Here is a 25,271-nt window from a genome sequence, read left to right as displayed (position 1 = left end):
TACAAGTTAAGAGCATGGTCATGGGCAAATTCTGTCATGATCCAAAAAGTAACAACTAGATTAGGACCCTGCTAGGGTTAGGAAAGATTAATCTGGCCTGAGATCTAGAGTCTGAGATCTACAGTCAGATGTCCCCAGGAGAGCCACCCTACAAGCTTAATGTATCTCTTACTGTGCCCATACAAAATAAGTAATATTAAGAAGTAGAATTAAGATGTTAATTAAGATGTTAATTAAATGATTGTCTAAGGAAAGCAGAAACACACCCTAGATGGTATTTCACCTTTGAGTGGAGGGCTTCCATATGTTGATTGTTCTACTGGGTCTGGTTGCTACCCCCAATGCAGGGGAGTTGGGAGAAATTAGAGAGAGATCAAGGCAGTGAGTTGCAGAATGGAAAGACAAGTGAGGGAGACAGGAGAAGACGGGAATGAGGGGCTTAGTGAGATTGGAACAGGCATGTGGGGAGAATGGAATAAAAGGCAACTGATCACCAACCAGCTTGGCCCTCATTTCTTCCTTCGTCCACCCATGGCATCAGCCGTCTCAGGTGGGAAATTGTCTGGAGACCATCGAATGTAGGTGGCAAGAGAGAGCCCTGGGATTCACAGTTGTTAGATTACACATCTTCCCCTCTAAAATAATACCAGCTTGAAAAGTAGTTTTCACTTGTGCTTACTTATCCTATTGCCTTTCGAGGTTGTTTTTCTCTCCTTATTTTCTCTCCCTGTTGCGTCTTGAATTGTATCTTTATTCACCCTTCTATCTTCTCTTTGCTCTTTGCTTTAGGTGATCAACAAGTATGGAGACCTCTATGGAGCAGAACGCATTGCTGAGCTCCTGGGTTTGGATAAAAATGCCCTGGACTTTAGCCCAGTAGAAGAGACTAAAGCTGAAGCAGCCTCTCTTGTGTCATGGTACAGAGCTTCGAAGTCCAAAACCCAAAGTCTTGACTAAAGTAGATCCTTGGCTTTCCCAGGCCCCAGATGAAACAGCCTGGCACGAGTCTAGCGGCATGGCTATGGCAATGTCATTTTATGTCATTTTTCCCAGAATGTGTTTGGCACATTCTGGGGAGAAACTGCAGGGATATCTTTATTCTCAAAGGCTTATGAGTTTTTCCTAGCTTATAACACACTGGGAGGACAATGCCTGAGAGAGAATAATTAAAATTTCAGAACCTGTGATCAACCAGTCTCACTTCTCCTGGGGAGCATATACAACTTGAGAGCTCAGAACCATATTTAGATTATTAAACCTGGGAGAAAAGGTTTAATTTTTCCTCCTTATTAAACACTTCATGCAGATGTTTATAAACTTTAAAATCATTTGTTGCCCTTTAGGCTGAGTTCCATCGACATGAAGTACCATATCTGGAAGCTGGGAGTTGTTTTTACCGATAATGTAAGTATGGCTCCTGGAAGGGAAAGATTGCAAGGCTCTGTGCTGTGGGTGCAAAGCTGTCACTAGATGCTATAGGGATACATGCTATGCATGATATCCAGAAAGATTTGGGGACAGCTCAGACAGCATCTGAGAAAGGGCTAGGAACACCTTTCTTGTGCACTAGTACAAGGCACATGCAGTTCACTATACCCAAGTACTTAACGCTGTGCCCCAAGAAAAGGAAAAGTCTTGATGAGTACAACCCAAGGCATACGTACCTGGAAAGCTGCTAAAATTCTTCCATTTCTACAGTCCTTTCTCTACCTTGCCTGGTACACTACCATGTCAATCCTGGGCCACTACAACAACTTCTTCTTTGCTGCTCACCTACTGGATATTGCAATGGGCTTCAAGACTCTGAGGACTATTCTGTCATCTGTAACTCATAATGGCAAACAGGTATGGGGTTTATACTGATAAAGGAAAAACTAGGTATACAAACATGTGATGGGCATATGTGTCATGATGAATATTACATTTTTTCTGGGACAAGCCCTTCAACTTATAGGCATTACTTTTGCAAAACTGCAACTATCACTTAAGTGGAGAAGACCTTAAGTCCAAAACCCTTACCAGTGAAAAGGGGGGGAATGGAGGTGATGAACATGTCACCTTTAATATATCATTTTCTTCTTTAATTTGTGGTAAGAAGAATGGAGAACAGCTGGAGAGCAAAATTTTCTGCCACACAGAAAGAACTATAGTTTTGGGATGTAAGAACTTTTGATGTTTGCATAGAGAAATGGCATCATATACCTGAATGTGCATCTTGGGAAGTTTCAGCCTAGAAGGCTGTTTCCCAAAGTGTGATCAGAGAATGTTTGGTCTATAACATAGTCTTTCAAAAGTACTCCCTTCCCTTTACTTAGATAATTAAACTGTAATTGTTAGTTTTGTGTAAGGTTATTAGGCTAAATTAGTATGTTAAAAGTGACTTCTTATGTGAACTAGCTAAATGGACTCTGGCAAGAATGTAAAAAATAAAATGTGCCAAGTTTACTTGTGAGGTAGAACTTTTGCTCGCTTGTGAGAACTGAAGCTCAGAGAGGCTGTGTGTTTTGTCAAAGACCACATAACTCTATGTGGCAGAACTGGCATTCAAGTGTATGTCCCGTTCCCCCCCCCCTTCTTTTTCTAAACCACAGTGCCTGATGTATAACAACTTGGTGGCACATTGTATCTTGTTTCCCTTCACAGCTTCAGCTCAGCCAAGCCCCATGACCTACCTCCTAAGCCAGGAGGTATGGCATGCCCTATGACCTCTGCAAAGAACCTGGACAGATTTTATTTTTAAATTATATTTGAACACTAATCCCACCACCATTACACCTTTCCACAACTATATTTTGGATGTTTCTATGCTGAACCCCAACCCCTGCCCTGAAGCACAGCTGAAATAAATTATTTTGTATTGTTTGTAATGAATAAACTGCTGGAAATGCTCCAAAAAACTTTCCTTAGGGGAGAGTGTGTGAAGATTGTTGTATTTCACCCAGGGGCCATTAAGAGAACTCTGTAAGAGATTAAGAGATTACTAATATAGTGTTAAATCCCATCTAATGTGGTACGCTATTCTTGGAATATTAGTGGTGTGAAGTATGAGATACTGCAAAGTGGCCACACAGTCCAGAATTTCGGCTGCCAGGGCAGGGTCCCTTGGGGCTGGGAGGGGCCTCACCCACCCCCATTCAGGGTGCCCCAAATGAAACAGCCTGGCATGAGTCTAGTGGCATGGCTATGGCAATGTCATTTTATGCTCTCTTCCAAGAGAGGACAATGAGTCTCTGGATCGTGGCTGTTGATGAGATTATCTGGCACCAGCCAGAGGTGGCTTGTGGGTGTGACTGCCGAGTTGCCAGAAACTTTGGACAGATTTCTTGATGATGAAAAATGGCACTTTGCTCAGCCATCTTCAATTTTATTACTTTGAAAGTGTGAAATGAACCAGTTGGTAGTGATTAATGAAACAGTGTACTGAAGTCCAAAGAACCATTAGTTTCTTTAGAATTGCATTAAAAGTTCCTGGGTCACTGCTGTTACCAAAAAAAAAAAAAAAAAAAAGTAATAACAATCTTCTACCACCTTTATGCAAGTCCTCGGAATGCAAACCCCGGGATTTTGGACTGCTGTAACACAGTATCACAGATTGGGTGATTTAAAGCCCAGAAAGTCATTTTCTTATAGCACTGGAGACTGAAAGACCAGTCTGAAGGGATGGAGAAGCTTGGTTGCCTCTGAGGACTCTCCCTGACTCGTAGCTGGCCTTTCTTACCCAGCCCCTCCCGCTAAGGGCACACTTTAATAGGTTCATTCTAACTACAAGTCCCATCTCCAAATTTAGTTACAAAGTACTGGGTTTTAAGGGTTCAACATGAATGGGAAAGAGCAAGAAACCAACCCCCATTATTACTCCTTCCCCCATCCCCTGTCCCCATAGAGCCTGCTTCTCTCCATAGAATCTTCTTTCCCTCTCTCTGCAATGTAACTTGTCTTTCTATGCTTGGCTTCACTCTACCTGTTTTCCTGGGGTCTCCCTCAAAACTTTCAGGGCAGGGAGGAACCCCCTCCTTCCATCTCTCCCTGCCCCCTCCTAGTTGGTGCTGACGGTCGGTCTCCTGGCTGTGGTGGTTTATCTCTACACGGTGGTCGCCTTCAACTTCTTCCGCAAGTTCTATAACAAAAGTGAAGATGACGACGAGCCAGATATGAAGTGTGATGACATGATGACGGTGAGATTTCCCTGTAGGCTGCCTGTTCCCTGCCTGGCAGGGAGCAATTTGCTGGGGGATGTGGCCTATGCAGAAGAGATAGGATGTGGGAGCTTTCAGGGCCACGTGCCTACGCCTGGGAGAAAGGGAGAAAATCCCACGGCTTGGCATGGCTGCTTCAGCTCCATTTGTTTATGAGGAGTAGGGGTGGGAGTGAATGGCCTGAATCTAAACAGGAGTAGATGTACTTGAGTTCTCTGAGAACCGGGCAGCAAAGAGCCATGAGTGGCTGCTTTCTCTATTTCCACAAACAGCAGGTTCTTTCAGAACAGCAGCAGGGATGGCTCAGAGGAAAAGAGGGACTGAGCTTGGGGTGAGGCCACACAGCATCTTGAGAGGCCTAAGAAACAGACCAAGTTTCAGGGGTACTCACCAGCCTGCAACTGTGTGCGCTGACACCCCCCACAAACTTGGTGTGACGAGCCCCATTTTATCACACTGCCCCAGCCTAAGGTTTCCTATCCCCTCAGGAGACAGAAGGCACCCATCCCACATACCTCAGTGGGAGAGTGACTCTTCCCTCAGGCACTGCAGGAGTTCATGGGGTCTTTCCCTCCAAAGCGGCAGCCTGGCATCTGTCCTGCACCTCAGGACTTAACGGTCTTTCACACTAACCATGAATGAATTCTCTTGTATGTATCAAGACATCTACTTTAGGAGCTAGAGAGATACAGGAGGTAAAGTGTTTGCCTTACATATTGTCAACCCCGGTTCAATTTTCATCCCCTTTTAAAACACTCCTACATCTCTAGCACTATGCTTCGTAAATCAAAACTGACAAAACCAACACCAAATCTAATCTCAGAGACTTTTATGTAGAGAATGCCAGTTTTCTTGATTTCCTTCCTCCAGTGCTTCATTTCTTTTCCACCTCATTTGTTTTCATTTGCTAATGAAAGCATACTTTCATACTGTTTTCCAAAACCAGAAAAGAATTTAGTGGAAAAGATAAAACAGGAGCTGAGGTGCTTGCCTTGCATGTGGCTGGCCCCAGTTTGAATCTTTTGCACCACATATGTTACCACCTCCCCTGCCAAAAATCAGAGAAAAGAAAATATTGCCTCATGGATTTTATAGAAAACTAGTGTGGTTCAAATTATTCTATTACTGTCAGAAAATGGAAACCAAAATCCAAAAAAACCTTTTAAAAGCTTAATAATCTTTCCTTTTTGTAGACATCCCAGACCAGGCCAGTGGGTGGTAGAGAGTCAGTAATGTGGGTACCCCAATCACTGAAGAGCACCTAATGCTCGTCCTCTGATCTAATCCTGGGCCTGAGCTCACCCCGTGACAATACTGTCCTCTCCTTTCCTAGTGTTACCTATTCCACATGTATGTGGGCGTGAGAGCTGGAGGCGGCATTGGTGATGAAATTGAAGATCCTGCTGGCGATCCTTATGAAATGTACCGCATTGTCTTTGACATCACCTTCTTCTTTTTCGTTATTGTCATCTTGTTGGCCATCATCCAAGGTATGGTTGCCAGTCATGTTATCTATTAAAAGGGCTTCATTGGTCTAGTTATCTTTATCTTAATGCATCAATGAGTTGTTTAACAAGGAGTGTTTTTTGTTGAAAGCTGTGGATTTGGCTTTATCAAAAAGCAAAGCCAGGCAGTGTGACATGAGCATAAGAACCCTCCCAGAAGACCCAACACACTTCCCCTCTCTGAACTGATAATGTCCTTATTCTGCTTTCCAAATACCTCCAGAGGTTAGTTAGGAGTACCAAAGGATATTTCCTCTTTGTACAGATGAGTGTGATTTACATTGCATCATGCTGAGTGAAATTACTCACTATAAGATGTTGTGGACACTACCAGAAGTTAACTGTGATAATAGAAATCAGATCCATAAGTGGTAGAGTGCAGCTAAAGAGGTGAATCTGGAGATGTTCCAGAAAGAGACATAAAAAAAGGGGGACATCTCTAAGGGGCCAGTAGAAAAAGAATAACCAATGAAACTGAAAACACTGTGGTCAGGCAACATGGTAGAACAAGGAGGGAATTGGGGAAAGGGTAAGTCACAAGGGAGTGAGAAGATATTCTGTCACTGTCACTATACTTCCGTTGTTCATCGATTTGCTCGAGCAGGCCCAGTAACATTGTGAGACTTGTTACTGTGTTTGGCATATCGAATATGTCACGGGTAGCTTGCCAGGCTTTGCCATGTGGGAGAGATACTCTCAGTAGCTTGCCAGGCTCTCCGAGAGGGGCGGAAGAATCGAACTCGGTTGGCCATGTTGGCTGTGTCTAAGGCAAACGCCCTACCCACTGTGCTATTGCTCGAGAAAATATTATAGAAATTAAAATGGAAAAGCAAGAACTGGTTCAGAAAGCTACAGCATTTGAATATGAAAATAGTTCCTTCTAATGTGACTTAATAGTTGTGTTTTTACCCCTTTTTTTAGAAACCAAATGGGCTGTCATTCTTCTACCCTGAACAAATTATTTAAAACACTCAATTTAATTACAGGTCTTATCATTGATGCTTTTGGAGAGCTAAGGGACCAGCAGGAACAAGTGCGAGAAGATATGGAGGTAAATGAATAATTTTCCTAGCATAATTACTACCAAAGTCTATTTCCTGTTTCTGTGATTCCATGCATGGGGGATTAGCACTGTCCTGCAGCATTGTCCTCCCATTGCTCATCAATTTTGCTCAAGCAGGCACCAGTAACATCTCCATTGTGAGACTTGTTACTGTTTTTTGGCATATTGAATACGCCACGGTAGCTTGCCAGGCTCTGCCGTGCAGGTGGGATACTCTCGGTAGCTTGCTGAGCTCTCCGAGAGGGACAGAGGAATTGAACCCGGGTCTACCATGTACAAGACAAACGCCCTACCTGCTGTGCTATTGCTCCAGCCCATGCATGGGGGATCCAGCTGAAAAATAGGTCTGCAGCAGGATGGAATTTTAGATGACTAGTCAAAAGCATTGAAGAAAATATTTCTACACCTGTGAATGGAGACCCCTTGAGGGACGTCTTAAGTGCTAACAGGAATACATCAGGTTATGTATCTCCAGAAAAGACCAGTATTTGGGATGCAACAGGATTTTAAGCCATCTAACAGATTAAGCCTCACGATGCCTTTGTTCCAGATAACTTTGTTTACCGAACATCTTTGCTACTAAAAACACACACACACAAAAACCCCAAAACCCTGAAAATAATATCTTTCATTCTTTCATATTGAGGGCTGGAGCGATCGCACTGCGGTAGGGCGTTTGCCTTGCACGCAGCCAACATGGCCGACCCGAGTTCCATTCCTCTGCCTCTCTCGGAGAGCCCGGCAAGCTGCTGAGAGTATCTCGCCCCAACTGCAAAGCCTGGCAAGCTCCCCATGACGTATTTGATATGCCAAACACAGTAACAGTAACAAGTGTCACTTTCATATTGAAAAGTGAAAGAAGATATAAAAACCATGAAAAAATTAAAGAGAAATACATTTGTGGCGGTACTAAATAGTGGGGAAGGCACTTGCATTCAGATGGCCAACCCAGGTTTAAAAAGCATTATTTCTTAATTCAGTATTATCACCCTGTTTCCACCTATCAATAATGTCATTCATGACTTTTGCTACCTTTTTCTTTCCAGACTAAATGTTTCATCTGCGGGATTGGCAATGACTATTTTGACACCACCCCTCATGGTTTTGAGACACATACATTACAAGAGCACAACTTAGCCAACTACCTGTGAGTATTCTTGGTCAGTAGGGGAAAGCAGCTGTGGAGGAGAATCAAGTTATATCCCTTTTCTCATCTCTGGGAGTGTCATTTCCTTCTATTGCTCTGAAAAGCTGAGGCAATCAAAAACTCCTGTCATGAAGTTCGCTCACTCTCCCTCCCACAGGTCTGGGTGTGCTCCTATTCAAGGTCTGCCCCTCAGTCTGGGGTGACATCCCACACCAGCCAGGCCTAGTTATGTCTGTCCCAGAAATATATACATGCTCTGTGAGGGATCTTGTTGGGTTCCTATGGATTCACACTGTTCCAGTAGCAGATGCCTGGCAGTCGGTAGGCAAATATTTCACTCTAAGGAATACACTCATTCAAAAATAGGTTATTTGAGGCCTGGAAAATAGGTCAAAGGACTAGAGCAGAGAAGGTCCTGGGCACCATCATGTCTCTCCTCTCCCCAGCACCTAAAAATACCCTCCTCTCCCCAGCACCTAAAAATAGTTTATAGAAAATGCAGAATACCTGATAATTTAGATTTTGTAAGTGATCATTTCTCAAAAAAAAGCACACACACACACAAAATCAGGTTCTTCAATCTGGACTATGCTTATACTTTTGTTTATAAAATCTTAATCATTCTATAGGGTGGAAGAGGCTCAGTCTTTGGGAAAGATATTATAGTCAAAAAGAACTAGCAAAGCATATTTTGTGCTAGAATAGGAGTTAAGGTTATTTTTAAAATTGTTTTTACTTAAAGATACTCTACTTCAAAATTATTGCTAGTATGAATTTGCATCATAGTGGCAAAGAGCAAAATGATGTCTTTCTTATAAAAGGTAAGTACAGGGTCATAGATAGTTTTAGTAGGCCCAGAGAGGTGGGATGGAAGGTATCATATTTTCTATATTGGGCCATCCTTCTGCATCATTCTAAGCCAATTTTAGTGATAGAAAAAAGAATCATTAGATTCATGTGTGAAACCTAAATATGACGCTTTGTTAATACTTGCCTGTAAAGATAATGGACATGTCTTCTTCCATAGTCTTGATAAGCTACGAGAGGGGGGGAAACTTATATACAGTCTCTACTGTGAGCCTGAAACTCTAAGATTAGTCTCCAATCCCCTCAGGAAGATGTTATTTCTATTTTTGTGTCCTGACCTCATAAGAGTACAGGATGGTTCCTCTGGAAGACTCTCTGAGATCGTGTCGTGTCAACAGAAGCCTCCTGGGATGCTCACACACACCTCACAGTAGAGCAGATGAAAAATGAGATGGCATATCTTAGTGCCTACATATAAACAAAACTCTATTTCTGAAAGAATGGAGCAAATTAATGAAGTGATACACTTTCCATATTATTTATGAGATAGCCTTGAAACACACAATTTCCATTCTATATTAGAGGATATAAAACAGTAACTAAAACACCAATATAATTCTTAGTATGCCAATTTATCACTTTTATAACAAAATATAGCCCAAATGATCTCAGCTCAAGATTTGAGGGTGTCAAAAGGGCCTCTTGAGGTTATAATGTATAAAATGATGGTATGTATCATATTTCTCCTTTCCTGAAAGGCACAGTAGACAACAAGATATCAAGTGTTTTGGAATCCTTTGTCCATTTCACTTAACCTAATAAACTTTAGTTAGGAAAACCTAAGCATCCACTGTTGTCTGACTTTCCTAACTGATTCTCCTTTCTTTCCTTGTTCAGGTTCTTTCTGATGTACTTGATTAATAAAGACGAAACAGAACACACAGGTCAGGTGAGAACTAACCTAAGAATCACAGCCTGCTGGTATCTGCAGTCAAGAGCCTCTCTATGCAACTCCAGTCTATTCCACAATTCCTTCTTCCCAACCAAACTGACATTTTCTAAACCTTCACAGGCACTCTTTTAAAGTAGTAGAGGTTCGGTGAACAGTAGAGAAAGAATAAGAATTTGAGTGGGCGGTTACAACAAAGAGCAGAGAATTAGTGTCAAACAGACAACCTCAGCTAGCAAACAACTGTTCGTGGTGTTAGACTATCTTGTTAGAGGAATTTGGTGACTAAATGTGAAAAAGAAATGCGAAGATGGGGGATGAAAGAGGAAAAGGTAGTTTAACAAACCGCTGGTGTGTGGAAAAACTCCAGTTCTCTTGCTTAGACAAAGAGAGAAGCACTTGCTTCCCAATCTTCCGTTTTCCTCTGCTGGCACTAAATGTTCCCTCATTGTGCCTGCTACTACTTTCACCAATTACAAATGGCATGGGCTCAGCCCACTATGGCATCTTTTAACTATCTTCAGCATGATCAATGATTTAGTTTCATTAGGATGCGCTTTTTATTTGGGGGGGGGGGGGAGGGGAGAGGGGAGAACTAAAATGACTTCTTGCTCTCAAATTACCCTTGGCCATGTCAATATTCTTAAAATAAGTCATGCAGAATTAAAAGGGGGAAAAAAACACAGGTTTTGGCTGGCTGTGGTTTAAAAAGAAGTACCTTGTGTTTACCTGATTGCAGGAATCTTATGTCTGGAAGATGTACCAAGAAAGGTGTTGGGATTTCTTCCCAGCTGGTGACTGCTTTCGAAAACAATATGAAGATCAGCTTGGATAAATCTGGATGGTCAACTACCAGTGAAATAAAATTCTCCTTTAACACTTCTGCAGTATCTTTAAACTATGACATTTTCGAAATGCCATTTGTTAAAATCTGTGCCGTTTTGGGATTGATCTGGCTTTTTGAGCCTAATGGATGGACACTGTGGGAAATAACTTGTCAAAATACAGAGTGCATAAGGATGTCAAAGACTTTCTCGGCAAATGCCTTCAAGATTTTCATTTCTACCCAGTTTGATGGGATCGCATCACTGAAAGAAGGATGAAGTCTCAAATGCAGAACATCTGAAAATTTAAACACTGGAATGTTACAGGATAGTAGCCCCCTAGTGTCTAGCAGTCTGAATGATGAAAACTTATTTTAACTGCAGTCCAATTTTTCCCAAGGTACTTGCTAGTGAATGTACTCAGAATCAGCTTGAAAAGCTTTAAGCAGTTAAAGAAATAGAAAAAAAAAAAACAACAACAACACTTTGTCGACACTGAAATATCGATTAAGTGCCTTAAAACCTCTTTAGATATATAGCTATGCAAGTTTTTTATGTTTATGTTCCAGATGGACATTTCCATTAATTAGTTGTTGATCTTTTGTCTTATTTTATGAAACTGCACTTGAAGGTTATTCATAAAATTTTTTTCAGTAACAGCTTGTCAAGTGCTGTTATTAGAAGAAAAGTACTGTACTGAAATTTCAGAAAAAAAAAACTCAGTCTTATGCCAAATTGAGTAATGCTTTATGGTCCTTTGTAAGTAGTGGAGCTGCTATGTTTAGGTGAATCTCCTTAAGTAAAATGAAGTGCCCACTGCAATAAAGTAATACAAACCAATCCCTGGTTTGGTCTCTTGCAATACAACAACACTTCTGGCTGATTCTACAACCTGCACCCCTCCTTCGGCTGCCGGAAAAAGGAATGTAACACCAACATTCAGTAGAGAATGGAAACAGACACTAAACATGCCCTCTCCTTAAGTGAACGGTAGATTATGAAGCCAAAGAACACACACAATGAGCCTCGTCAATGTATTTCAGATGTTGTCAAACAGAGGTAGGCATTTACTGCGGGAAGCAGGATGGAACACATGGGCTTGGGCATGCTTGTATCCAGCTGTTCTGGAAGGACAACCTGTGCCCACCCTTACTTACAAGGCAACCAAAAAGTGCTTTGGGCATTTTTTCCCCCTAGGAAATCATGCTGTCCAACCAGTCTTCAAGCTCTTCCTCAGTAACATTTTTTGATGTTCTTGGGTGCTCAGATTCCACATTCTTTTCCTCTATCAGAGATGGTTTTGTGGGAACTGGGGAAATAAAAGGAATGTTAACAATAAGCTCAAATTAATACCAAAGTTGAGAGCTAAAGCGGCCCTGGGTTTGTGTTCTGTGACCTAATTATTGCTTTTCTTATGATAGGAAATGTTTTATTAATATTCCCTTAAGATCCAGCACTATGGGAATAAATGGGGTTGAGGTTTGCTCTCTCTGTAGCATTTACAAGAGATCAACAATGGATTTTCCCTTTGTACTAGTGTGGAAATCCCAGAAAGTCATTGAACATGATCTGAGGCTGGGCTGGTCACCTTAAACTCCCTCTCCATATCCTCTGAACCACCTTCTTGCAACACATGAGCAAGTGTTCATTTGTGAAATTTTCCTAAAGCTCAAAATACTAGCAAGTGCAAAGGTTGGTGAACAGGCCTGTTCAGTTACTTAAAAGGTCTGCTGCTGTGTACCTGAGGCTTCTCAGTGTCTTTAATGCCTTTTTCTAGTTCAATTTCCAGCCCCAGCCTTAGTATTGCGATCATGCAGAGTACATGGAGTGAGCAGAATGTTGAAAGGTCAGCTCAGGGGGAAGCGGGGATGTGAGTACAGAAATAGATGGCAGCGGACACCACAAGATCAATATCTGCCAGAAACAGTAACAGGTGTTACATGGGTTCCATTGCCAGATGGAATTTTTCTTGTAGTGAGTCAGTACACCAGATATAACTACTTGGGTGGAGTAAGGGTACAGACTCAAGATGATAAGGGAATAGCAGGCAAGCCATACCTTTTTCTTCTTGGGCCAGCTCCTTGCCCTCCTCGGGTCCCAGCTTCTGAGGTGTCTGGTCAGGTGAGATGGGATCGCCCTCCTTGACAGGTGCATCTAAACTAAGCAGCAGGTCTAGTTCTTCTTCCAGGTGGTCTGCCGCTGACTGCAGCCCCTCTGAAGGAGCTAGGGGGGGGTTGTCTTTGCCCGGGAACATGGGGCAGCCAGCAGGTTTCAGCTCGGAGACAGAACCCAGGGGCCCTTTTAACTGTAAGCCTAGTCCCTTGCCTTCGTTTCTCTTTGGTTTCACCTGCGGAAGTTCTAAAGGAAGGGCAGTCTGAAAAAGAGGCATAATGGCAGTTTAAAATGTGGGTCCTTCCCTATCTGCTTAAGCAGAGAAATGTCATAAATCACGAGATATTCACCACGCATCTCATTAGGCCCCACCCCTGCATGCTTCCTTTCTGAGCCAGTGTGTATAAAGGAGACAAAACCTGCTTGGACTGTGTAGCTCACTCCAGCTCAGCTCCTAGATAACTAGCTCAGAATTGAAGTCAAAGAGCCTGAGATCAACCACAGACCTAGAAGCAACAGTGTCCCAGATCTGTTTGCCTGTAGATGGCCAGCCTTTATTGGTGCATTTCACACCCTCAACCAATAGCGACTCAAAAATATAAACCAAGGGTAGTTGCGAGGTACCACTGTGCCTGGGCTGGCCATTGCCAGATGGAATTTTTCTTGTAGTGAGTCAGTACACCAGATATAACTACTTAGCATTTCATTGTATTGGAAATGACTATACATAAGTTTATGAAGGATGTGCATATGTTATATACAGACATTACACCACCCTATAAAAGGGACCAGAAATTCCTGGGTTTGGGTATCTGCAGAGCCCTAGAACCAATCCCCAGAGGATACCTAAAGACAACATGTACTGTACTTTCCTGTGATGAGATTGAGCCATTCATAACGCTCACCAAGAAATGATTAGCAAATGAGATCAACTCATGACACTTAAACACACTAATATATAACCAAGAAGAAAAGAATGACTCAACTTGGTTCCAGTTATCTGCTTTCCTGATGTGTTGTGTTCTGCTAATTATTTCTCTTTGTACAGAAGACACATGTCAGAATTTTGAGCATCTCAGGACTCCCTACAAGAAAAGTGGCCCTCTCTCTCAATCACTATGACAACCCGAACACCACCTATCATTTCTGAAGACCCTACGAGGTGATATCCCATCAGAGGCACACACCACTCTCTCTGCTTCTCTGCCCCCCAAGCTGAATTCTACTTGTTTCCCTAAAAGTCAGGTCAAGAAATGCAATGGAAACAATTGGATAGATAACCAATTAATGGCTATGTGTGATCTTAGCATCACATTTCTGCATAAAAAAGATGATTATTTCAGTTGCTGAGTTTCTGTTTAGTCGAGTCACAACCAAACTTTGCAGTTCTGTTGAGTGTAGTCCTTGAACTTCCTCCTCTCTTAGCCATTTCAACCAGTGTCAGTGAATACTGATACCTCCCAAACTTATATTTCTAGCCCTAAATCCTAAACTCTAAGTTTCTACATCCAACTGACTTCCACTTCCTCTTTGAGATCTCCGAGACAAACTCAAAATGTGCAAAACCTCACCCTTCCCTCAGACTACCTGCCCAAGTTACAAAAACTAGAAATTTTAAAATTCTTTTCCTGCTTTCTCCAAAGTTCCAATACTTCACTCAATGCTTTTTATTTTACTTTAATTACTACTTGATGAAGTCCAATGAACTCTCATCCCGACCATCATTGCCCAGGTCCATGCTTCAGTTCTGCCCACCTGGACCTATGCAACAGTTTCTCGATTTGCCTCCCCTATCTACTCTTGCATGTGTATGTACTAACCCACAAACACCCCACACATCCCATCCCTTTGTTCTCTCTCCATTCAGTAGCCAGAAAGCTCTCTGTCATTACAATAACTATTAGCATAGTTGTTAATGCGAATCTGACTGGATTGCTGCTTTACATTCCAACTCCAGTGTTCTTATATGTTGAACCTCAGTTATGCGAACAACTTATTTCTTTGGAAAATCATTTTTTGTTGTTTTATTTGGGGGCCATACCCAGCATTTCTGAGTGCTTACTCCTAGTTCTGTGCTCAAAGATCACTCCTGGCAGAGTTTGAGGGACCATATTGGGTGCCAGAGATCAAAACCAGGTTGGCCACGCCAGGGAAGCACCCTACCCACTATTCTATCACCCTGGTACTATGGAAAACTATTGTTAACTCCACTAAAATAAATCAGATTCCTATATACTTATATATGCTAACAGAACACCGCATAGCTCCTTCATAAGACTCATCATAATTTATATAGTTGTATGATCATTTGAGTAATATCCATTTTTCTTTAATAGCTTTAGTAGCACTGTCTCCTTGGTGCCTAATATGGAGCAGAACACAAATCTTTTGAGTAAAATATCAGCCAGACTATATATAATTTTACATCTCATTCCATTCCAATAAATGTGAACCTCTAAAATGTTTCAGTAACCTTTTTAAAAATTATTTCCCTCTTTTTTGGACTTTTTTTAAGGGGGGTTTAGGGCAGTGCTCAGGGCTTACTCCTGGCTCTGTGCTCAGAGATCACTCTTGGAGGGCTTGGGGACCATAAGTGGTGCCAGGGATTGAACCCAGCTTGGCCTCATGAAAACCAAGTGCTTTATCTGTTGCACTATCTCTCTGGCCTGTCCCTTACAGCTTTATAAAATGCGTCTTTACTACAAAGTCCTCTACCTGATGAAAGGCAAAAAGCTGAGTGTGAGACACCCTGTACAGGAAGTTTTTTTTTCAGGTCTTTCAGTTTTGCCCAATCCATACCAGAATGTCTTTGGAGTTCTTACCTGGACCAACTCTGCAGCAACATTGAGTCGGAGTGAGAGTGGCAGTTCTTGAAGGGCTCGAACTAATGACTCACAGTCCACATAAAATGTTGAATTCTAGATTTTTAAAAAGTGATCAGAAAAAAAAAGTGGTCAGGGGATGATTAAGTATGATGTTTTAGAAATAAAAGAGAAGATGGTAAGTAATGATATATAAAGTACCGATAAAGTTACTTGAAGTCAGATCATAAATCACATTTGATGATTATAATTTCTATCTCCACAGTCAGATAATTTAAATTACTTTTTATTTTTTGGAGCCATAGCTCAGGGAAGTTAATAAGTGACCTAGAAACTGTGTGGGCTTTTGCAATTAATGTGACAAATTTGAAAAGAATAATAAAATCTGAGTGTCGCCTCCCAAATTCAAACAGCTGAGTGACTGGAAAAGGAGGGAAGAACCATTGAGGATTATGTTGTTATATATGATATGTTATAATATTATGTATGTAGAACCATATATAAATTCCCATTCACTATGTTAAGGTAAAGGGCCAGCATGATAATTAAGCATCATCTCAGTCTGATTTATCTTTGAAGAGCTGCACCTATTCAGCAAATAAAAACTGCTCGGGGATTTGCTGACTAAAGCACCTTAGAATGATCTGATGCTCTCAGGACAGCCGGACTAGGTGCTGACAATCAACATGCTCCAAGAAGAATTAAAATGCAGTTTGTGTGGCTTGTACTATTAATGCTCAATGACCTCAGTTTATTCTCCTCTTGTCCTAGAGTTCTCACTATCTCTGATATATGCCTAGACTCAAAGATACATAAGGTTTAATTCATAGACTTTTGATATTATGTTACACACTCTTTGCAAAGTGTTAGGCATTTAAAAAATTTCTTCTACTACGCCCACCTTCACCTCAAGTGCATGACAACATGGTGTAGGTCCCAGATGACTAAGTATAACACCAGCACTGAGTTTAAAAAAAAAAAAAGTCACATCCAATTTGTGTTCTCATTTGGTTGTAAAACAAAGGCAGGAGGGGGGATCTGACCTTTGGACTTCAGGTTGGTGGCTCGGCTCCCTGATGAAGCCGTGGGAGCAATGTCTCATTCTATCAGACAGTGTGCTCTAGCCTGGAGTCAGGGAGCATATGGTAAACCACCACTAATTCTATCTGCATTTTTTTTCTCTCTGCATTTTTAAAATGCAAGAGTACCTGTCATTTCTCATATGGTAAAAATCAGTGAAATACTACTTCAAAAAACTATCTAAATTCCTTGAGGAAAAAAAAAACATTGCATGAAGGCAAAGCTAAGTATTTGAGCTTTAGGCATTCACAGGAAGACTGCTATATTTGTTCTTTCTTTGTTTTTTTTTCTTTTTGGGTCACATCCGGCAATGCACAGGGGTTACTCCTGGCTCATGCACTCAGGAATTACCCCTGGCAGTGCTCAGGGGACCATATGGGATGCTGGGAATCGAATCCAGGTCAGCCTTGTGCAAGTCAAATGCCCTACCCGCTGTGCTATTGCTCCAGCCCCTCTGTATTTGTTCTTATTTCATTGCTTTATTCTCTTAACTGTAGATGAAGAGCTACTTAAAGATGTTAAGGTAAGAATTTTCTCATCTACAACCACAAACAACTTGAGAATAAAAAAACTTAAATTTTTAGCCATAAGGGCAACTCTCACAGAAAGAGAAATGTAGGACGGCTAACTAGCAAAATAACCCATGCAAATCCATAGCTATATACGTTCTTGCAACCTAGTCTATGTGAAGAACTCATAATCTGGTAAAAGTGAATTCTAGTCTCAAGGGCCTTTATCATTTAGGCTCCTTGAGAACGTTCTGAATCATTTTATTAAACAGGACATGAATTAGTAGATCTTTGCTATGTCAAGATTATCTCAACAGTCAAGTAAATGGCATTAGCCTTTGGTGTTGAGAAGGATCAATCCACTTTTGAGAGACTGACCTGTTTTGGACATGAAACGTCACTATCCCACTCTTTCTCCTCAGCAAACCGGAACTGCGAGAAGGAGTCCCCTAGGAAAGGGAAGGGGAAAACAAAACATAAAACTTCATTCAAAAACCAAAGGAAAATACCCAGTTCTCTAAATTTCTCCTTGGGGTACAAGTAACATTTCTGAAGAGCTAACCATCTGAATTCAGTGAAGGTCCAGCTTCCACACCTATATATAGGGGGAATGCAGGGAACTCAAAAATATTAATGGGAACTCCACCCGTTGTTTCTATTGCCACTATTCCACATGCTATTTGGGGTAAACTAAAGAGTATAGAGCCACGGACAAAGCCATCTACCCATCTCTAGCATATTTTCCTCTGATCATGTATGCAAAGAAACTTTTTTTTAATTTATGACAGAGCAGAATACAGACAAGATGCAAACTGATGGAGAGCAGTTAAGATGGATCCGTGATATGAGGGCCTTAAAATACCTGCTCAAGGATAAAAGGAATAAAACTATAACAACCCCAACCATCATTCCACAAATCACTAGGTTAGCATGTCAAATTCAAAACACAACTCAAGGAATGTGCATTAGTGTGAATCATGGCGTTCTGCTCTGAACTCTTGGGATAAGCAGAAATGAACATGCTAAGGTCAACAAAAACAATGCGACAAGCTTTGATATAAGGCACCCTTTGCAAATATATGCATATCTGATTTGCATTACAGATAGCTAATTTATAAATTACCTTCAGCATCTTCAAATAACCAGTCCTAACTCATTAACCTATGTTTACTTCCTATTTTTTCAGACTTTTTGCTCCAGAGTCATCCTCTTTTCACCAGAGTGCACACTCTGTCCAACCCTTTCTTTTCTTTTCTTTTCTTTTTCCCTTCCAATTATCTACAAGACTCACATACTTCTATATCTATTTTTGCACACACTTCTATATCCCATTCACATCATATTCAGTTCTAGGCTCACTTCCTCCTCCAGTGATACATATCTGGTGATTAACCATGGAATCCATTCTTTAGTTCTAAATTAAAGTTTGGGAGAAGAGAAAATTTCTAAATAAAAGAGACAAAGATTATAACCAGTAACACCCCCACCACTTCTAAAACACATGAGTCACAACAATAACATTTGACAGGATGGAATTCAATGGCCAGGAAGACTACTTTTTGTTATGAGAGAGGGAAAAATAACCTGTTAGTCATTGGTAAGTCATTTTGGTCCCTAAAAAGGCATAATATACATGATCTTAAGAAAAACAATGAGAGGGGACAGAGTCATAGAACATCGGGTAGGGCTTTTGCCTTGCATGCAATTGACCCAGGCTTGATCCCCAGCATCCCACATGGTCCCCCAAGCAGTGCCAGGAGAAATAACCCCTGATCATCACCAGGTGTGACCCCAAAAAGCCTACATAAAGTGAATGTGGACATGCAAGTGTGCAATTGTAACTGTGTGTACTTTATATCTGTGCAAAAAATTTTGAGGCTAATAAAAAGACAAAAAAATTAAGTCAAGGGCCTGGAGCAATAGCAAAACAGGTAGGGGATTTGCCTTGCACGTGGCTGACCCCGGTTCGATTCCCAACATCCCATATGGTCCCCTGAGCACCATCAGGAGTAATTCCTGAGTGCATGAGCCAGGAGTAACCCCTGTGCATCGCCAGGTATGACCCAAAAAGCAAAAGCAAAAATAAATAAATAAGTCAATAAAGCCTAAAATGTAGCAGTCATACAGACCATATTTGCTAGTGATGAACATTTTCACTAGTAAGGAAAAATAAGTATATGTGATAATAAATGATGAGGGAACAAGGAGACATTGGCAGAGAGAAGTTGACATTTGTGGTGGGATTAGTGTTGGAACACTATGTTTAAAACCCAACTGTGAATAACTTTGTAAACACATTGTCTTAAAAAATTAATTGAAAATCAATGATGGTTTTTAGAACTTGATCAAATAGCTGAATGCCGTACTCAACATTCGTTTTTGCATTCTGGACTTCTCTATTATTATAAATGATCTTCTATGATTGCATAGATTAACATATTACCAGAAAAAAATAACCAAAGTGCAGACCAGAGCATTGTGTATGATTCCATCCCACATGCAAAACAATTTACTCTGCTACTGAGTTACATCTCTGTCTCCTGTATGCATTTAATTTTACTATTTGAATATTCACTTGAATACAGGTTATGAGTCCAATGATGGCTTGCTGTAAAACAATCATGTTGGTGAGAACAGTTAAGCACCTAAGTCTTCCCTAAAGAAAAGTAAATCTACCTAAAGACATTAGAAAGTTCTTAAGGCAGTGAGGCCTAAAAGGATAGGGAGGACTGCAGAGGTGACCCCAGGGGTAGAGCATATGCCTTGCCTTTGTGAGGCCCTGGGATAGGTCCCTATTACTTCACTGCCCCCTGAGTGCTACCCACAACAATCAAGGAAAAGTATGAGAGATAAGTCGGACATCTACAACTGCCGTTCCCATTGAAGCAGTTCTCAGCTTCCAAAGGCAGTGCTGGAAAACTGAACAAACTGATCTAGAAAGTGACCACTATAGAGACTGTGGGGCTTCAGAGAGCTGCTGCTAGTCTTGCAGCATTACTCACTGAATAAAAATTGAAATTCAGTTCCCAGGGATGAGTAGCCCATTGGAAAATTCAAGGCTTTCATCAGACCTCTGCTGACTAATTCTTGGAAGTTGGGAGGAAAAGGAATAGACAGTCCTTGCAAAGTCTCAGGCAGAACTATGGGTCAACTAAATTTATGATTTTGTATACAATAATAAAAAGTAAGATCTTTATGGGGGAAATGACACTATCAATAGCCTAAATGATCTCTGCAATGTTATACATAATGTCCAAAAGTATCTTTAAAATATCAGTTCTATCAGGAAACTAAGAAGGGAAAAAAAAAGGAAAAGAAATAGAAAAAGCTCTACAGAAATCAAAACATTGGTTTTTATCTCACCTGGGGTTTAAAATTTTGCCATGTAAAAATTTCAATGACTATAACAATGATATCTGTGAAGTCTTTTCTTGACAAGATAAAGTATACAAATATAAAAAAACACAAAGATAAGGGGTCAGAGCGATAGCACAGTAGGTAGGGTGTCTAACTTGCTCCTAGTCAACCCAGTTCTATCCCCAGTATCCCATATGGTTCCCCAAGTACCACCAGGAGTAATCCTTGAGTGCAGAACCAGGAGTAATCCATGAGCGTTACCAGGTGTGGACACCCCCCACCCAAAAAAAACTAAAACCAAACCAAAATCCCAAAGAGAAATAGCTCAAATATTTTTTGTTCATAATATACAATCTGGAAAACAACTCAATTTTTAAATGCTTTTTTAAAACTCCTAATGAATTATATGGATTAATTTGGCAATGGAGAGGATGGGCTGGACAAAGTTTGTTCCAATGACAGTTAAAGAATGCCACTCTCTCTCTGTTCCTCTCATGGAAGGAGGATGTTCAGATTCCTAAATCTACATGCCAAACTCAAACATACTTTTAGAACACATGCTACCAAATTTCATTCTGAATGATGCTGTGACAAGCACAACAACAGTGGTATTAGTAAATGTGTTGCTGTTGTCTTGCACATCAGACATCTGGACACGCAGAAACAAGAGCACAGTGCATTAACAATGCATTCCGTGCTTCTCCTGCTTTATTGGATTGCTGGAAAAGTTCCTGACTCCCAAACTAACCTGATGAACTTAACTGAAGACCCATGGAATAGAAGTGAGTAAAGAACCAAGAGAAAGAGAGGCGAGGTCCCTGTCATAGAAGCAGGCTGGGGTGAGGGATAGCTTGAAGAGGCGGGAGGGAAACAGGGGACACTGGTGCTGGGAAATTACACTGGTGGAAGGATGGATGCTGGAACACTGTATGACTGAAACACAATTATTAATAATTTTGAAATGCTCCATCTCAAGGTGATTTAATTAAAAAAAAAGCATTGGCCAACTGCTGCTAAACCACACACACACACACACATTATAACACACACACACATACATTATAAAAGGAGTATATCACTTTCTCCTTCAAAGGTTAATTCCATAACATAATAAATTACAGAAGAGCCTTACTGTGTGATTATAAAATAGTCTCAAACAAGATGAAAGAGCAGCTTGTGCCTGTACATAGGCTAAAAATGCTACTTGAACAAAAGTCCCATAGTCTTTTTTTTTGAAGATTAGCATACCCAAAACTGATCACCTGAATCTAATGATTGCTTATTAAGAATGTCATTTATTCACTACAATATGAAAAAAAAAACTAAAGGAGGGATTCAAAGAGAAAACAAAGGGTTAAAGCATGTGTTGTATTCAACTGCCTTCAGTCTGATTCCTGGCACCATATTTAACACCCCCCTAAACACACACACACACACACATACACACACACACACACACACACACACCCATGCCCATACACCAGAAGTGATCACTGAGCACAGAAGCAGGAATAAGCTCTGAGCACAGCTGGGTAAGTTCAAACAACCCACAATGGAGGTTGGGCAGGGGCAGGCAGGGGGAGCATTAACAAAATTTATACCAAGTCACAAGACAAGGAGATGGACAAGACAAGCTATCAAGTGATGACAAACCCTTGGCCCTAGATTATATAAATAAGAATGCCAAGGAAGCAGAGGAGTAGGGCAAGGAGAGAATGGGACAGTGGACTGGCAATACCATAAAGACATTGGTTCTTGAACGATGGGTTTTAATTTGGAACATCAAATGATTCACACTATTATTAATAGCTTGTAAATCTCATTGCCTTAAAAAAAAGCAAACCAAACCTGCTATCCCTTGAAAATACACATTTTTCTTACCATAGTTAAATATTTTCATTCTAGCAACAATACAGGCAATACAAGCTGAGATGTACATGCTGAGATAATGATATGTGCATAATTAAAGCTGAGATAGCAAGGATCTTTCAATATTACCCCTAACTCTTGAAAGTTAACTTACACTGCTCTATTCCCACATTTCATCAATGTTACATTTTTCAATCAACTAATTGTTTAAAGCAAAAGAACGTTAGAAAAATAGATGTATGTGACAGCAGCAACCTCAAGTACGTTTCTGAAAATATGCTGAAAGCATACATTCAGCAGTGCATAATGCTTCAATTTCCCAGATTCCTTCAGTGAAATTCCAGACCACAGAACAAATTTCCAAGTCTCGGGGATAATGAGTATGTGGTTAGGTTCTATTTATTTCATTGGGATGTGGGGGTAGGGGCAGAGTGGTTTGGGCAATTATTCAGGGTTTACTCCTGGTTCTGAATTCAGGACTCACTCTTCGTGGGACTCAGAGCACCATATGGTGTGCAGGGAACGGAACCCAGGTTGGCTGCTTACCAGCTGTACTATGAGGACCCCCTATCTAGTTACTATAAGAGGGGACACTAGGTTTAATTGTTGAAAGGAGACAAGCAACAGCTGTAGCTATTCTGACAGAGCTGACCAAACAGCACCTTGCTCCCCCAGCCACTTGAGCTGACAGTCTCCATCTATTCAATACCACAAATCTGTGGGATAGTGACTTCAGGAGCAATTCAACAGCAGACAGTAATGGGAAATAAGAAAGCTCATGTACTATCAAAAACAAATCTGCTACTGAAACTTTTGTAATACAATTTTTATTATTTTCTTGAAACATCAGGATTTTTTTCTCATATGTCTCTATGATGGTGACATTTACCGTTTAGTTTCAGCAAAACAAAATTTACCACAAGACTATTAGGTCAAAGAATATTTGGCATACTTCTAACATTCAGTTAGTGACACTCTAAGATGCCATTTTAAAAAATAAGATAGTTTTGGGGAGCAGAGAAGTAGTATAGCAAGTAAAGCACTGGCTTTGAATAAAGCTGACCAAGATTCAATCCTGAGCATTGCATATGGTCACCCAAACACTTCCGGCAGTGAACCCTGAGCACAGACTCAGGAGCACTATCGGTGTGGTCTCTCAAAAATAAAAAATAAAATAAAATAAGATGGCCTAATATGTACTAACACAGAAAAGATGCCCACTAACATCACATTTTTAAAAAAAGAATTTAGTACAGTATTAATAACATACAAAAACCTGTACATATAATATATACATACACACACATATCACAAAAACATGCAGGAGTAGATCAAACAATTATATACCTCTTTTAAAAATGACTGAGGACAGAATTTCCCCGTTCTTTATAAAATATTTGGATGTTTAATTTTTCTTACACATGTGAATTTTCCTTAAAAACAAGTACATAAGTTTTGTAACTGAGCCAAACAAAAACAAGGAAATATGGGAGAAGAGCTAAAAACTCTTGAGAGCAGGGACCTTCTTGGGATTCATTGGTCTCAAGAGTGTAACCCAGATGTCATTCATTCTCACCTCTTTATAAAACAATAAAGAAGCTGAAGTTGGGGAGGCCCAGTGCCCTAAGGTAAGAGAGCTTCTTGGTGATATCAAGATATCAAGACCTCTTGGATCCTAATAATATTTTGCTATAATAGCTCTTTCCACTGTTTCTAGGTTTCTCTGCCAGCTTAGTTGCCTGACAAAAAGAGATATTCAAATAGTTTCTGACATTGTGTGTACTATTATTTGATACGTAGGCAACATTTAAAGATACAAAAATCAAAAGATATCATACAAATCACATTTATACAATAGTGCTGGTAAAATAAAAGTAACATACTGACTTCAACACAAAAGTACTTAGGATGCTCATCTGCCTAATCACTCCAACTAGTTGTTATAATACGTCTTAGGAGCAATGGCAAAGTGGACACTAGACATGCTAGAAAAGAACTCCACAGCACCAATCTACCTTCCAAAAGCTGACTATCTAGACCAGAACAATAGTACAGTAGGTAGGGTGCTTGCCTTGCAGATGGCCAATCCGGGTCCAATCCTAGAACCCCAATTGATCCCCAAAGCCTTGTCAGGAGTGATCTCTGAGCACAGAGCCAGGAGTAAGCCCTGAACACTACTGGGTGTGGCCAAACCCCCTCCAAAAAGAGAAAAGAAAGTTGAGTACTGGTAGTAGACAACACATTTCTGAAATTTTAAGCTTACTCCCCCTTTCAATCTCATCAGCAAAAATTAGTGTTCAATCAAGTAAAAGTACTTAACATACCATAAAGTGTTCCAGTCGAAGTTTAGATGAGGCTGATTACAAGAAATAAATGTAACTGGGTAAAGAGAAACCTGTAAAATCTGTTTGGATAAAACAGATCAGGTATACATGAAAAGTGACAGTAAAAGGTGGAAAATCTTACCAAGCCTAACAAAAATAAATTGGTCATAGCAATTCCCATATATATCTGTCCTACGTATCTGAGTCTTTTCTTATAAAATTAGCCCAGAATCTTTCCTTCTTCTGAAAACAAACTCTACAATGCAAAGTAGTATATTAGCAGTTCTGGTTGGCCCATTTTCTTTAATCTTCTATATCGTTTTTCTCTCTCTCTTATTTTCCCCCAAGGTACCTAACCCCTTCAACTTGGATATCAAGTATCTGGAAGATCACAAAAAAAACTTTATAGGCTGACAAAGCCTACAGGGAAAAAAATCCTTGCCATAGTCAATTTCTAGCTTCCATGAGTAAATTTTTATGGATGTAGATATCAAGCAATATTGATCACTAAGCAAAACAGCTGCTACTACTTTGTGATGAAGACTATGTAAGCCACTATAGGGATTAAAAAGTTAGGTTGAGCAAAAAGAACAAGAGGTAAGTGAAAATCTTTTCTCTTGATCAAAGGTGACTTATAACTAGCTTTCTCACCAGGTTTAGGGCCCCAAGAGCCCCCGATCATCAAATATCCACATTGAGCACTACAT

The 25,271-nt window shown here is 40.5% G+C and overlaps 2 protein-coding genes across 6 annotated transcripts in view; one reads left to right on the top strand and one right to left on the bottom strand.

The window, feature by feature from the left end:
• The window catches only part of RYR3 (ryanodine receptor 3), a 631,292-nt gene extending 620,120 nt beyond the window's left edge, over nt 1–11,172 (top strand). For all 5 annotated transcript variants that reach the window (XM_056134221.1, XM_056134222.1, XM_056134220.1 and 2 more), the window contains 9 exons: nt 790–917; nt 1,344–1,404; nt 1,699–1,845; nt 4,041–4,175; nt 5,530–5,686; nt 6,688–6,752; nt 7,811–7,911; nt 9,616–9,667; nt 10,407–11,172. In XM_056134221.1, coding sequence (XP_055990196.1) covers nt 790–917; nt 1,344–1,404; nt 1,699–1,845; nt 4,041–4,175; nt 5,530–5,686; nt 6,688–6,752; nt 7,811–7,911; nt 9,616–9,667; nt 10,407–10,502 — 942 coding nt within the window. In that variant the 3' untranslated portion in view covers nt 10,503–11,172. The remainder of the gene's footprint in view (nt 1–789; nt 918–1,343; nt 1,405–1,698; nt 1,846–4,040; nt 4,176–5,529; nt 5,687–6,687; nt 6,753–7,810; nt 7,912–9,615; nt 9,668–10,406) is intronic.
• A 380-nt stretch (nt 11,173–11,552) lies between these two features.
• The window catches only part of AVEN (apoptosis and caspase activation inhibitor), a 191,048-nt gene continuing 177,329 nt past the window's right edge, over nt 11,553–25,271 (bottom strand). The window contains exons 4-7 of the mRNA XM_056133962.1: nt 17,393–17,463; nt 15,426–15,521; nt 12,550–12,865; nt 11,553–11,800 (exon numbers count right to left, since the gene is read on the bottom strand). Coding sequence (XP_055989937.1) covers nt 11,685–11,800; nt 12,550–12,865; nt 15,426–15,521; nt 17,393–17,463 — 599 coding nt within the window. The 3' untranslated portion in view covers nt 11,553–11,684. The remainder of the gene's footprint in view (nt 11,801–12,549; nt 12,866–15,425; nt 15,522–17,392; nt 17,464–25,271) is intronic.

The sequence above is a fragment of the Sorex fumeus genome, unplaced genomic scaffold (genome assembly GCF_029834395.1).
Source record: "Sorex fumeus unplaced genomic scaffold, SorFum_2.1 ptg000098l, whole genome shotgun sequence".
Taxonomy (NCBI): domain Eukaryota; kingdom Metazoa; phylum Chordata; class Mammalia; order Eulipotyphla; family Soricidae; genus Sorex; species Sorex fumeus.
This window is presented reverse-complemented; position numbering and strand designations above follow the sequence as displayed.